We start from the raw sequence: 14,200 nt of genomic DNA on the forward strand, positions 1-14,200 counted from the left end.
AGAGTTCAAATCCTATTGCACACCTGAAGTTCCATATGGACAAAATACAAAGGTCAAGAGTTCAAATCCTATTGCACACCACAAAGGATTGAAGTTCCATATGGACAAAATACAGCTGATAATCCCAATGATGATATCACTCCCACAAATCCCGATGATGATATCACTCCAACAACCCCATTCTTTCTTTCAAAGGTCAAGAGTTCAAATCCTATTGCACACCTGAAGTTCCATATGGACAAAATACAAAGGTCAAGAGTTCAAATCCTATTGCACACCACAAAGGATTGAAGTTCCATATGGACAAAATACAGCTGATAATCCCAATGATGATATCACTCCAACAACACCACAAAGGATTGAAGTTCCATATGGACAAAATACAGCTGATAATCCCAATGATGATATCACTCCAACAACCCCATTCTTTCTTTCAAAGGTCAAGAGTTCAAATCCTATTGCACACCACAAAGGATTGAAGTTCCATATGGACAAAATACAGCTGATAATCCCAATGATGATATCACTCCAACAACCCCATTCTTTCTTTCAAAGGTCAAGAGTTCAAATCCTATTGCACACCACAAAGGATTGAAGTTCCATATGGACAAAATACAGCTGATAATCCCAATGATGATATCACTCCAACAACACCACAAAGGATTGAAGTTCCATATGGACAAAATACAGCTGATAATCCCAATGATGATATCACTCCAACAACCCCATTCTTTCTTTCAAAGGTCAAGAGTTCAAATCCTATTGCACACCACAAAGGATTGAAGTTCCATATGGACAAAATACAGCTGATAATCCCAATGATGATATCACTCCAACAACCCCATTCTTTCTTTCAAAGGTCAAGAGTTCAAATCCTATTGCACACCACAAAGGATTGAAGTTCCATATGGACAAAATACAGATAATCAAAGTACTTCTAAAAGTGCACTAACTAATACTGGGATTGCGGAACAATGTTATCCTCCCACTGTCCTATATGAGGACAATGCTACTTGTGTTGCACAAATGAATAACGGGTACATTATTACAAATTTAACAAAACATATATTACCTAAATTCTTTTACCTGCATGAGCTCCAGAAGATTGGTGAAATCAAAATAAATAAAATTCGCTTTTGTGATAATCTGGCAGATTTATTCACAAAATCCCTTCCTACGTCAACTTTTGAAAAACGTGTGTTGATATAGGTGTTAAAGATGAATGACTCATCTCCAAGTGTTGATATGGAGAGTGGTGAAGAAGATGTCAAAATTCTTGACGATTCCGAGTTTAAGAAGCGACAAAAAACTTCTGAAGTTTGGAAAAACTTTTAGAGGACAAAAAATCTGAAAAAACTTCTCAGAGGACAAAAATTCTGAATTTTATTGTTATTAACTTATTTTATATGTTATGTAATCCGGAAAAAATCTCGAACTCGATGGGCTAGTCCGAAACTCGAACGTTTAGGGTTAGGGTTGAAGATTTACAATCCGAAAAAATCTCCAATTCGATTAGCCCGCACTCGACTAACCTGAAATCCAATAGGGTTAGTCTGAAAACCCGATGGGCTGACCCGATTGATATCCTTACTAAAATAGCTCAAAAATCGAAGACGCATCAATTATCGGGTTTGGCCGTCGGATTGCTTAAATAAAAAAATAAAAATAAATCTAGGGATAGAAATTGAATTAAGCATCGCACACCAGACACCACGGGAGCCCCTCGGTCGCTGCTTCACCCGGCGCCTCCACTCGCGGCGAGCCCGTCCGCCACCGGCCCACCACCGTCAGTTGCCCCGCCTCCATTTGCGGCACCACCGCCGCCTCAGCCACCACCACCTCCGGCCTCCGGCCCCGCCCCGCCCCTGCCTCTGCCGAAAGCCGCCTCAGCTATCATCTGGTATGTATGTTTAATTGTTTATGTTGAAATACTTTTCTGTTTTAATGGGCACATTCTTATCAGCTCGAGCTATAATTTTTTTGCTGCAAATGCAGCAGCTGTATGTTTAATTGTTTATGTTGAAATTCTTATTTGTTTATTTAGATTGGAGATTTTGATTTCTTATCAGCTCGAGCTATAAACTTAATCTCAGTTTATTTTATCTTTTCTTTTCTTCTTTATTGGATGGAATAATCGGGCTTGATTTGGAAGGATGATGGTGATTATGTACGGCATGAAATTTCTTATGGTTCGAGCTATACATTTGGAAGGGATGATGTTGATAATGTATGGCATGATGCTGATAGTGTTTGCCATTTATAAACTGCCATTTGGCCAAAGAAGATATTATTAATTCCAAGCTTTACTAAATTATGTTTGATAAAATTCAGGAAGCCATTTTGTGTTGATGTTTGTTTGTATTCCTTTTTTTATGTTGTAGGCGTTTAAGATGGAGGACTCCTCGTCAAATGATAATTTTATTTTTAAGCCCTTAACCCGATGGGTTAGTCCGAGACCGGAACGTTTCGGTTAGGGTTGAAAGTTTGTAACTTGAATCTTTTTTTTTTTCCAGTCCGATTAGCCCGCACCTGATTAACCCGACAACCTGACAGGGCTGGCCCAAAACCTGTTGGGATGGCCCGATTGACATATCTAGTTCTTATATATTGAAGAATGAATTTAATTATCAATTAAATAATTATTATTAGTTTGGTTTCTATATTAGTTTGACTAATCACTCATGAGACTGAGATTTGAAGAGTGAAATTAGCGCTAAACCGTGTGCGTGTGTTGGCCTAGCGATAGATGATTAATGCCCAAGGCCTAAGGTCCTGGATTCGAGTTCATCGTGGTACGGTCTTTAAATTTTATTATTTATTTGTGTAACCTATCAAAAAAAAAAGAAAAAGAAATTAGTGCTAAACCAACTTCACACACACTTACTATCTGTGAAATATTCCCCATTAGTTTTGTATTAAGCTCAAACATTTTTTTTACCTGATAGCAGTCCTAAAGCGGAGATAGTGATTGAATCTCAAGTTGAGGATGAATCTCGGTCTGCTTCTCCTCGCCTTCACTCCTTCATGGACTTCGGTTGCTCCGCTTTCCCTCTCTACTCACAGATTTCTGTCTCGCTCATCTAATTCTGACGAATGATTATCTTGCACTATATTTTCGATAGGTCTCTATGCTGCTCGGATATGTCACTTATCTGGTGATTGTTGGATCCATTTTGCCGGGTAAAATTGTACCTGGAGTGACTTTATCAGATGGAACTCGCCTGCATTACCGTTGTAATGGTCTGAAATACGGCTTTCTTCACTTCTGTATTCCGATTTTGAGTTCGTTTTGATTTATCCTTTGCTTTTGTGTTCTAGGTTTATTATTGCTTGTTTTATTGGTTTTTCTGCTTGGAATTGGTGGCTGGATGGATCTCTTATCACCTACGGTGAGAACTTATTTCATTTGTAGTTTTTACTCATTGCTCATATTCAAGGCCTAATGTTATACTTCATGCATATTAAGCGAGATTAACCTAAATTTGAAACCTGATTATTATCCTTGATAATGTTTCACTTCAAATATGTGGTTGATTTTGGAATGAAGTTATACTGAAGTGTATCCTTTTCTATGTAGGCTATTGCTGATAGAGGTCTCGAGCTTCTATCGGCAACACTAGTATTCAGTGTACTGGTAAGTTTCAGGATTGGCTGCTCATTTTGTTTTCTTCATGTGAAAGGGTCAGAATTGTTAGATTAGCAATGTTGTACCCTTTTGTTGAATGTAAATATGTTTACATTTGTTTGCATTCAAATGCAAGTACTACTGCCTTAGAGCATCTTTCAACATCTTGCTCCATCTAGCCACATTTACATGACTGGTTGCTTGATTTTACAATTGTGCATCAAATATGCATAAGCATGCAACCATGCAGCAATGCCAACTTTTGTAGATTTATCATTAAGGGTTCCCTTGCATCATTTATGACCATCAGCTACAACTCGTTGGTATCACCTTGTTGTAGCTATTCAATTTTCTTAAATTTTCTATATCATGTGCCTGTTCCAGGTAACAAATCTTCTCTATATGGTTGGCTGCAGATCCCGTGATCAAAGTTCTTCTTTCAAACCTCATACCACAGGAAACCTAATTGAGGACTGGTAACAAATGTAGCATTTCACTAGGGATATCTTGACAGATATATTCTCCTATGACATATGTGCTTGTTTGGGGCCTTCTGTGAATACCAAACAATGTATATTCTTTTTCATATTGCTTGTAAACATGCATATGGTTTAGATGATTGTTAATGTTAATATGTGCATCTTTATTGCTTCTTTGAATTATAAAACAATGTACATCTGCTCCGATTGGCATGTCTAAATGTATTGGTGTTGAACTATGAACAGTATTGATATGCCTATATGAGTAATAAGTAATTCATAAAGAAAATTATGCAAAAAGAAGTAAAAAAATGGTTATATATGAACTTTGTACAATTAGAGACACATTATTTTCATGTTGGTTTAAATTTTTCCCAACTTTTGGAAAATGATCAATCATCAATTTGCACTTCAAGTTCTAATCTGCAGAACGTCATCTGACAGGTGGTTTGGGATACAGCTGAATCCTCAATTCATGGGACTCGACCTCAAGTACATTTCTAACCGAGAAACTTAGCTGCCTTGAGATTACAAGTCCCCAAAAATCACTCAGTAAATAATGTTTGATATTTTATTGTGATCTTTAAAAGGTTTAGTTGTATACTTATCTCTAAACTGCACTTACTTAGTGACATGGCAATGCTCATTTTATGAACTATAGAAAATTATTACAAGGCTAAATTGCATGAACTGTTATAAATAACAAACTTATCTAAGCTATAACATCTCATCCTAATATCACAATTTATTCCACAGATTCTACTTTGTTAGAGCTGGTATGCTGGGATGGCTTCTTATAAATCTCTCTGTTCTTGTAAAATGCATTCAAGAAAGCAATTTAAGCCAATCAATGATTCTTTACCAGCTATTTTGTGTTGTAAGTTGATACTGTAAGTTGTTTTACTTTTTGAAGATTTCTTCTCTAGTTTACTTCTTTGTTTCTCCCTTTTTTGGAATTTTCTTCTTAGCTGGGTGGCTAACGTCCTTATCATTGTTCCCTTCTAACGCAGATATACATTATGGATTACTTTGTACACGAAGAGTACATGACCTCCACGTAAGTAGATGACTTTGTTCTTGCTAGTGTTTGTGATTCCAACTGATCTGGTTTATGAACTTGTATTTTTGTTGTACTTAATACTTATAAGAGATATCTTTATTTCCTCATTACTGAGTTTTATCCTCTAATAGTCTAATTACAACTAAAGTTCTTCCGTCTCTATATAAGTTCAAATGTTCTCTATCCTCTAGTCAGTTATTAGCAATTTCATTCACATCTGACAAATTTGTTGATCTAACCTCAATTGTTGGCATGTTCTCAGATGGGACATAATTGCTGAGAGATTGGGGTTCATGCTGGTGTTTGGCGATATAGTCTGGATACCATTCACATTCAGTATCCAGGTATACAACAAAAGCTTTTTGCTAAAGATATGTAATGGTTTTATCAATTCCTCCGAATCATCTGAGCTACGTTAACATCCTTTCAATTAGGTCGCATTTCTAATAAGTTATCTTTATGTAATTTTTTGAGTTTCTAGAGACTTCTGAGTAGAGACATTGTTAGTTTGGGACTGATGCATATTGCTAATACAAAGACAAATACCCCTTTCTCAGACTACATACTTTTGGCTCACAATAGAAACTGGTTTTTTTGGAATGATCATGTTCCTATGAAATAACCTTCATATTTTGCATTTTAGTTTTATATAGTTATCTATTGTCTATACACCTGCAATTTTCTAGAAATGCCAATATTGTCTCTGCTATATCGCTAAGTATTTTCACTTATGTGTTTTGTGCCTTTACTCTATGTATGCAACAAGATAGTCATTATACTTTACAATAAGAAAAGTTGATCTATTCCCATGGTATTCCGCATAATATTACTAGTACACTGTCTCAAAATGTCTGATTTTTGTTTGCTCAAATTCAACTACATTGAGAGGGTATATTGCTGCAATTAGTGTGTTCTACTCATTTTCTTTGTTTTTCTTTCACTTTCTGAATAAGTAGCATGCACCAAAACTGACCTCACAGTGTGGTTTATTTACAACTAGAATAGTTTTTTGTAAATTTGTTGCAACTTATTTTATTGAAATTTTATGTTTTGTATATAAATACTATCGAGCAACTGTTTTTTCTTTTTTTGAATAAAATAAAAATGTGGCTATTTATTTATTTCCCTGTGTTTGAAAGGGTTGGTGGCTTCTAAGGAATAAAGTGGAGCTGACAACTGCAGCTATTATTGCAAACTGTCTCGTCTTCTTTATGGGGTAACATTTTTCATTTCAGACATAGCTTCTTGTATTGCAGCTGTGTAGTAGCATTACTAACTTTCTTTCCTGCGGGAAACTTCACAATCTTGTTGATGCTTCATGCCAAATTATTTACCTATTTTCTTGTTTTGCGATTTTTTGGGAAGGTATCTGATCTTTAGAGGAGCTAATAAGCAGAAACATGTGTTCAAAAAGAATCCCAAAGCACTAATTTGGGGAAGACCTCCAAAGGTCATTGGGGGGAAGCTGCTTGCTTCTGGTTATTGGTATGTTCTTCTCTGCTATTTGGAACCTCTGGTGTTCCTTGATCTCCAACAAGTTTATGAAATATAATGAATTGACACATCTTCAATCCTTACGGACACCTAGTGCCCTTTACACCACTTGTTAAATCCTTGCACATCTCAAGCCCATTAAGATAGTAGAGACAAATGAAAACATTGCAGATGGTGTTTTAGCCTGAGAGTTTGAAACCTATCGAAGTCAGTTCACTGTTGTATCTGTAGCATTCTTGGATGGAAATCGCAGCAAATACTATGCTATAGTCAGGTTACTGGAAGCATTATCTAACCAACCGTATTAATGAAGCTCATTTTTCAGATGACAACAATTTTCACTTTGAATATGATGCTTCATCGTATAAAATTCGTCATGCTCTGCCTTTTTCAGGGGCATCGCGAGGCACAGTAACTATCTTGGGGACTTGTTGGTAGCTCTGTCCTTCAGTTTACCTTGTGGGATAAGGTAACCTTGTATGCTTTTTTCCCCTTGATTAGAAAACTGGAAATAATGCCTAAACAATGTCTATGCAGTTCTCCAGTTCCATATTTTTATCCCACATACCTTTTCATACTGCTAATATGGAGAGAGAGAAGAGACGAAACGCGGTGCGCACAGAAATACAAAGACATTTGGGCTGAATACAAGAAAACGGTTCCGTGGAGGATACTTCCATATGTATATTAAGTGCAAGGTATTGTCTTATTCATTAGCCATTGATGCTATTTCCATTTCCATTGCCGAATGGGGTGTGACTTATGGATATATTAATTAACCTATTTCAGAGATATCTAAGCAACCACCCACTGGGTTTTGTTTTTCCTCTTTGGCTTGCAGCATTTATGCTTTTTTGTTAACTTGCGAGTTCCCACTAGATTTATTACTCACATGTCAAATTTCATTACATTTAGCTATTATGCTTATATTAGTTATTGTAACTCATAAAATATTATATCAATATATACCGAAAATAAATAAAAATACCACTTCCTCCGTCACGAAGAGTATACCACAATCATGTAGAAATTTCTACATGAATGTAGAAATGTATACTCTTGGTGGGGACAGAGGTAGTATATTACAAGGGGACCAAAATGGAATGAATTAAGCAAAAATCTATGCCGCGCCGGGCACAGCACAGTTGGGCCCGATATGGTCGGGCTCAAACAGCCCATGGCCATCTCGGAATGAGACTCGTGCTTGTTACTGCTTGATTGCTGAGATTCTTTAATTTGTTTATTTTATTTTTGTTGAGATTGGTGAATTCAATGTGGCATTTTTAAGTTCTCTTTTTTGAGAGAGAATTTTGTTTTTTTTTTTTTTTTGAGGGAAAGAATTTGGGGTTCATTATAATGAATTTCACCATAATAGTACGATATTCCCTATAAAAGTTGTTGCTTGTGGTTAAATATTCAATGATGATCATTGACCAGGCCTTTTGAAATGGATGAACATCTTAAAATGGGTCAACATAAATACATAATGCAGAGAATCCACAACAATAATAATCATAAAAAAAAAAAAAAAACAATATGCATAATTTGCAAGCCAGCAGTCGTCTTCATTCTCAATAAACATCATCTACAACTTTCATTCGAAAATTGAAAGTGAAAAAGGGTTTGAAAATGTATTGTGGCATGGGAATTTTTCATCGGTGGTGAGAGATATTGACAGTGTTTTAATTTTAATTAGAGGTAAGAACAACTCTCCACTACAAGGATAGTCTCAATGGTCCTCACCTGACTCACTTATTATTCAATCTCTTCAATTAATGAATTTGCCTTTATTTTGTTTGTCTTTATCAATGCTATTACACAGGCATGCTCCTTTTATTAATAGAGATGCATCGAATTACTTCTTTGCCGTAGGATTTCATACTATATTTATAACTTATCATCCACATACGCCATGCATATCGTACCATGACGTACGCCGTTATTCGAATACTAACACCATCTGAGATGGGTTAGACTTACCACACACTATTCATAAATTGTCAAAATAAAATATCTACCATACAAAATCGATCCTCCCAATACAAATTGAACATCAACCCACAACTAGAAAATTGAACATATACAATAATACAAACAATATAGAAATAATAATTTAATTAACAACCAAAAGTTAGGCAGAGAAAATGGAGACAATAGATTGAAAGTATGCGGTCTGGATGCCATAACCGTTGTGTGCTGTTCTGTTGAGCATGCCACAAGTGGCTTTCATGCATGTTTGTTTGCTTCTGACCTCATCTTTTTTTTACTGTTTCCCTTCTTTTTTATTTCTTTCTTAACTGCACTGTGGTTTTTCACCCTTTTCATTAATTGACGATCAATTATATCCGATGAGGGCTTGTACTGTACACAAGTGTAAATGTTTACTATTTTTCATAAAAGGAAAAGGAAAAAGATTTTTTTTGCCTACCACAAAGTTTTGATCTGTTGATGTGTACAATTAAATCAATTTAACCATGAAAAAAAAGGGCTCTTTAGCTAGCCTTGTGTTATGGGATGAGCCTTTCAGCTCCTAAACTATGCTCGCGACCTAGATTTTCTCCACATAAAATTCTCTATTCTATTTTTGGTGATATGTGTATATGTTATTATTGAGTTTTTGATTTTTTTTTTCATTTTTTCATTTGATTTCTTTTATTTAGAAACAAATCATAATTATTAATTAAAGTGTGGAGATATGTGGCTGCAAAATTTTCTTATTGTTCAAGAGATAGATAAGTCTTAAGAGACTAAATCGCAAAGTTGTTACAAAGGTTGTTTGGCTAACAGCTGAGGCAGCTAATGTGGTTATAAGCCCACACCCTAAGCTGATTCTGGGTGATACTTATCTACTCATTTATTCTAGGTGATATATAAGTTGTATCTTTTATTGTGGAAACATAACAATACATTTTCTCACCGGGTAGATACAACTAAAATAGAGAGATAGAAGGGAAGAGAGTGAGCTTGTAAATTGGAGCAATTTTGGGGAGAGTGCTTCATCTTCTGCACCCTTCAATTTCTTGGTTGTTTTGTGTAGAAAGGTTCGCAGCAATAAGATCATAGTAACCCTCTGTGGACGTACGCAATTCTGCCGAACCATGTAATTGATCGTGTCGTTTTATTGTTGCTCATGCATGTTTAAGGTTTCATATTCTTGAGAATAATTAATTGTCGTTCTAGACATTGTTGAGTTCTTGTTGAAGAATCAACAATTGGCGCCGTCCACCAGAATCAAATCCACGACTATGTCTGTGGCTAAGTTTGAGATGGTGAAGTTTAATCGAAATAACGATTTTCGATTATGGAGAATCAAGATGAGAGCGATTCTTGTGCAATAAGGTCTCGTTGATGCTCTCAATTCAGAGAAACTTGTGAATGAATCGAAGACAAAAAAAATATGGTTGAAATGATGAGCAAGGCTCATATAGTCACAATGCCATAATTCTCTCTGCCTTGGAGATAGTGGCCGCGAAAGAAGAAAGGGCATCGAAGGCATGGGCAAAATTAGAATCATTGTTGATGACTAAGTCACTTGCAAATCGACTTTATATAAGATAACATAAGAGAAAAGCATGGAAGATCAATTTGAGGAGTTTAACAAGTCTATAGATGATCTTGAAAATATAGATGTTGTTATATATTATGAAGATAAGGCTATAACCTTGTTTAATGTCTTGCCTAATCCTATGAGCATCTTAAGGATGTGATAATGTTTGGTAGAGAAACAACTATTTTTTTAGAAGAAGTTCAGGTTGCTCTCAAATTCAAAGAGATGCAGAAGTCTAATGCATCAAGAAGAGAGTCAGTGGAAGAAGGTTTGAATGTAAAGTTCAAAAATCAAAATGAAAAGAACAAGAAATCATATTCAGATATAAAGAAGGGATTTATGCAGAAGGCAAAAGAAGGGAAAAAAAGGAAACCATGAAATAATATCATTACAAGAAAATTGGTCAACTCAAAAATGATTGTTTCATATGGAAGAGAAGTAGGCAACAAAGGGTCGAAAGAGTGATGAAGCGCAAAAGAATGTGAAAATGTTGAATATAGTTGACAATTAATCACACTAAAGATGAATGGATACTAGATTCAGGGTGTACATTTCACATGAGCCCAAATAAAAGCTGGTTCCAAAACCTTACAGAAATATAAATAGGATTAGTCTTGCTAGAGAATGATCATGTATGCACACTAACGGGCATAAAAGAAATCAAGTTCAAAATATCAGATGAATCAATCAAGATTCTCGTAGAAGTAAAGTATCCCTAAGCTTAAAAGAAAATTAATTTCTCTTGGTACTTTAGAGTTAAAGGGATACACTTTCAAGTTTGATAGTGAGAAATTGTTTATCATTAAAGACAACAAAATTATGATGCAAGGAATTAGAGTTAGAAGCATATATTACTTAGAAGGAACAACTGTGGCAGGTTCTATAGATACTTTTGCTCAGTTTGCTTATAGTCTCCTTAATTTTGCTTAGTTTTCTAAAGGAATTACTGATGGAGAGCCAGGCGAAATACTGTCGGAGAGTGACGTCAACATGAGAAACTATGTTCCTATTTTGGGATTCTTCAATTCCAATATCAATTAAAGGTGGGCAAAGCGTAAGGTAAATAAGAAACACAAAATCAAGCATCAAGAAGCACGCAAATTCAAGGAGAAAATCAGACGAAAATAAAACTGAAAAGTGTACTTTTTATGCCTCAATATTTATTTCTCGTTAAATTTATGTGGCTCGTGCCTAATGTAGTGGATAAAATCCGACTGACCAGAAGTCAGCGGAACCCTCGTTAGAGGGTCTAGCGAATTCTCTGCTCGGGGCGACTTTCCTGCTCGCCGCGATTCCTCTGCTCGGGGCGACCTCCCTGCTCGCCGCGATTCCTCTGGCGCCTCGCCAGAGGAATCAGCGAAGTCTTCGCCAGAGGAGTCAGCGAAACCCTCGCCAGAGGGATCAGCGAATTCTCTACTCGGGGCGACTTTCCTGCTCGCCGCGATTCCTCTGGCGCCTCGCCAGAGGAATCAGCGAAGTCCTCGCCAGAGGAGTCAGCGAAACCCTCGCCAGAGGAATCAGCGAAGTCCTCGCCAGAGGAGTCAGCGAAACCCTCGCCAGAGGGATCAGCGAATTCTCTGCTCGGGGCGACTTCCCTGCTCGCCGCGATTCCTCTGGCGCCTCGCCAGAGGAATCAGCGAAGTCCTCATCAGAGGAATCAACGATTCCTCTGCTCTGGCAGAGGAGCGACCCCTCTGCTCTGACAGCGGCATGATCTCTCTGCTCGGGCAGAGGCGTGACCCCTCCGCCCTGGCAGCGGCACCATAGTAAACACCTCAACACGAAAGCAAACAAACGGAATTATACGCTTACGAAAACCTGGTCAAACGTGGGTGACTAGGTCAAACGAAAGTCGCGGAAGATCATTTCCTAAAAATTCGGAGCCGCTAGGATTTCAAAGAATATTCCAACAAACCCTAGAAGGGCAGCGACTTGGAGAGAAAGAAAGGAACGAGGTCAGGGATACGATCCCCGAAATATCGGAACGACCAGGGTTTAAGGGGACGTGCCAGCAAAACCCTAGCCGTAAGGCCTATACCTATATATACTACTTCATTAACACAATGGAGGGGGACGCCGTCATTAACACTCAAACTGATACTTACGATCATTCCCATTCTAACACATTCTCTAGCATTATTCTGCCTCCACGCTCCCAGCCTTAGGTTTTCCGGTGATCAGATCAACCGGGACGACCCAATGGCCCTCGCTCATTACTCAATCGCATTCAACTATGCCTGCCAAATCGATCCGATTCACTATTTTATTTACTTTCAATTGCTTTCAATACGATTTTTATTACTATTGTTTACTGACTTGAGCGTCGGAGGCCCTTCCATCGACATCCCCACCGGTGTTCTTCGGAGGGCTCTAACGTTACTTGTGGTCTCAGGTTGCTAGTGCCCGTCGATCCTGACGTGACTGACGTCACTTCCGTGATTGTTGGATTCATCCCCCACAATTTGGCGCCCACTGTGGGGCCCTAGCAATCAAAAGCTACACCATGAGTGCTCCGAACGACGCTCACGACCCGAAAAATGCCTCAGACCAGTTGGGTTCAACCCAATCGGAACTGCTAGCCCAGGTGGAGATGAATGCGAAGCTCAATGCTTTGATAGACCAGATGGCCCAAGAAAAAGAGAGTAGACTAATGTTGGAAAAGCAAAACCTAGAGTTGCTAGCCCGACTGAACACTCTCACTCAGATCCAAACTCCTCCGCCAATTCGAACACACCATCAGGACCAGTTCCAAGTCCCCGTCAATTCCATGGTGGACACCGAGGACATCCCTCTCACCCCTCACGGAACTGAGATCATCCCAGACGATCCTTCATCTTCGGTAAGAAACACTGGATCTGGGGTAATTCATCCTAACACGGGTGTTACTCTTGTGACTGCAGGTGAAACACAAGTCCTAGGTCAGACACCTGGGGTACCAAAGACAACGGGAACTTCCGGGGCGACCGGAATAACCGGGACAGCCGGGACAACCGTAATGGGAACCCCAACCCAGATCAACTCAATGTCAGGAGAGATGGGTCGATCTCTTCCGACAGGTCAGACCGACACTACCCAGGTGCAAGTAATACCACCAGGGCAACTGGAAGGAGATCACGGGCGCAACACCCTGACGTGTCAGCCGGACGGAACCTCAAGGCAAATGATTATAGCTGGTCAAGATAACAATGCGTTCGATCAACCATTCCATATCAACTCAAGTAAACAAGGCACGACCAGTACCCATCCGAACATGGACCCGGCCCTAGCCGTAAGATTGGCTGAAATGGAGGCATTGATCCAACGAATTCCTGGTGTCCCGGCACCTATCCACAAGAGCTCGAAGAACTGCTATGCCGACTCCCCCTTTGTGGATGAGATTGCCTTGGTGGAGATGCCCATCAAGTTTAACTTCCCGAGCATGCAAATGTTTGACGGCACGACGGATCCGACCGACCATATCGCTCAGTACAAGCAAAGGATGTTCACTGCCGCAATTCCTCGTGGATTGAGGCAGGCCTGCATGTGTAAGGGGTTCGGTTCTAGTCTAACAGGACCGGCCCTCCAGTGGTACACTAACCTTCCAAATTATTCTATTTCAAGTTTTGCTCAACTGACAGATATATTTGTGCAGCAATACGCTAGTAGCAGGAAACTTGAAAAAATATCGGAGGATCTCTACGCCGTGGTGCAACAGCGTGGCGAGCCTCTTCGAGATTACATCAGCCGATTCAACAAAGAAAAGGTGTCCATCACAAATTGCAACACCCAAACGGCGGTCACCGCCTGCCCGACTCAGACCTCTACAAAGATCTCACCAAATACCCTTGTAGAACAATGGAGGACGTCCTTGCCAAAGCATGGGCACAAATCAAATGGGAGGAAGATCAATACAGCCACCACCGATCTTCACCAAGCGGAAACACTAGAAGAGACTCCAGGGTAGATAGAAGGACAAGTGATAGGCGGTCTGAGCCTTACCCATCTTCACGACACGA

General features: G+C 38.8%; 1 protein-coding gene across 3 annotated transcripts; it reads left to right on the plus strand.

Annotated features, from left to right (window-relative positions):
• Positions 1-1,665: 1,665 nt before the first annotated feature.
• LOC130997928 (delta(14)-sterol reductase-like) lies at positions 1,666-7,485 on the plus strand. 3 transcript variants are annotated; one of them, XM_057923361.1, is made up of 14 exons: positions 1,666-1,900; positions 2,949-3,034; positions 3,123-3,234; positions 3,319-3,389; positions 3,578-3,634; positions 4,010-4,101; positions 4,549-4,596; positions 4,861-4,981; positions 5,115-5,161; positions 5,427-5,508; positions 6,304-6,380; positions 6,530-6,649; positions 7,053-7,127; positions 7,196-7,485. In XM_057923361.1, exons 2-14 carry the CDS (start codon positions 2,987-2,989, stop codon positions 7,347-7,349), a joined length of 1,104 nt encoding a protein of 367 aa, XP_057779344.1. In that variant the 5' UTR covers positions 1,666-1,900; positions 2,949-2,986; the 3' UTR covers positions 7,350-7,485. The 3 variants fall into 3 exon arrangements, with proteins under 3 accessions (XP_057779344.1, XP_057779343.1, XP_057779342.1); XM_057923360.1 differs by having other exon boundaries at positions 1,667-1,900; positions 2,946-3,034; positions 3,123-3,240; XM_057923359.1 differs by having other exon boundaries at positions 1,668-1,900; positions 3,123-3,240.
• Positions 7,486-14,200: the final 6,715 nt, after the last annotated feature.

This window comes from Salvia miltiorrhiza, chromosome 8 (assembly GCF_028751815.1).
Source record: "Salvia miltiorrhiza cultivar Shanhuang (shh) chromosome 8, IMPLAD_Smil_shh, whole genome shotgun sequence".
Classification (NCBI taxonomy): Eukaryota; Viridiplantae; Streptophyta; class Magnoliopsida; order Lamiales; family Lamiaceae; genus Salvia; species Salvia miltiorrhiza.

Excerpts from the sequence above, each read along its gene's own strand:
- LOC130997928 (XM_057923360.1), top strand. The coding sequence starts at position 2,987 with ATGAATCTCGGTCTGCTTCTCCTCGCCTTCACTCCTTCATGGACTTCG. Across the intron at positions 3,390-3,577 it reads TGGATCTCTTATCACCTACG|GCTATTGCTGATAGAGGTCT; the intron begins GTGAGAACTTAT and ends TTTTCTATGTAG. Across the intron at positions 4,102-4,548 it reads GGAAACCTAATTGAGGACTG|GTGGTTTGGGATACAGCTGA; the intron begins GTAACAAATGTA and ends GTCATCTGACAG.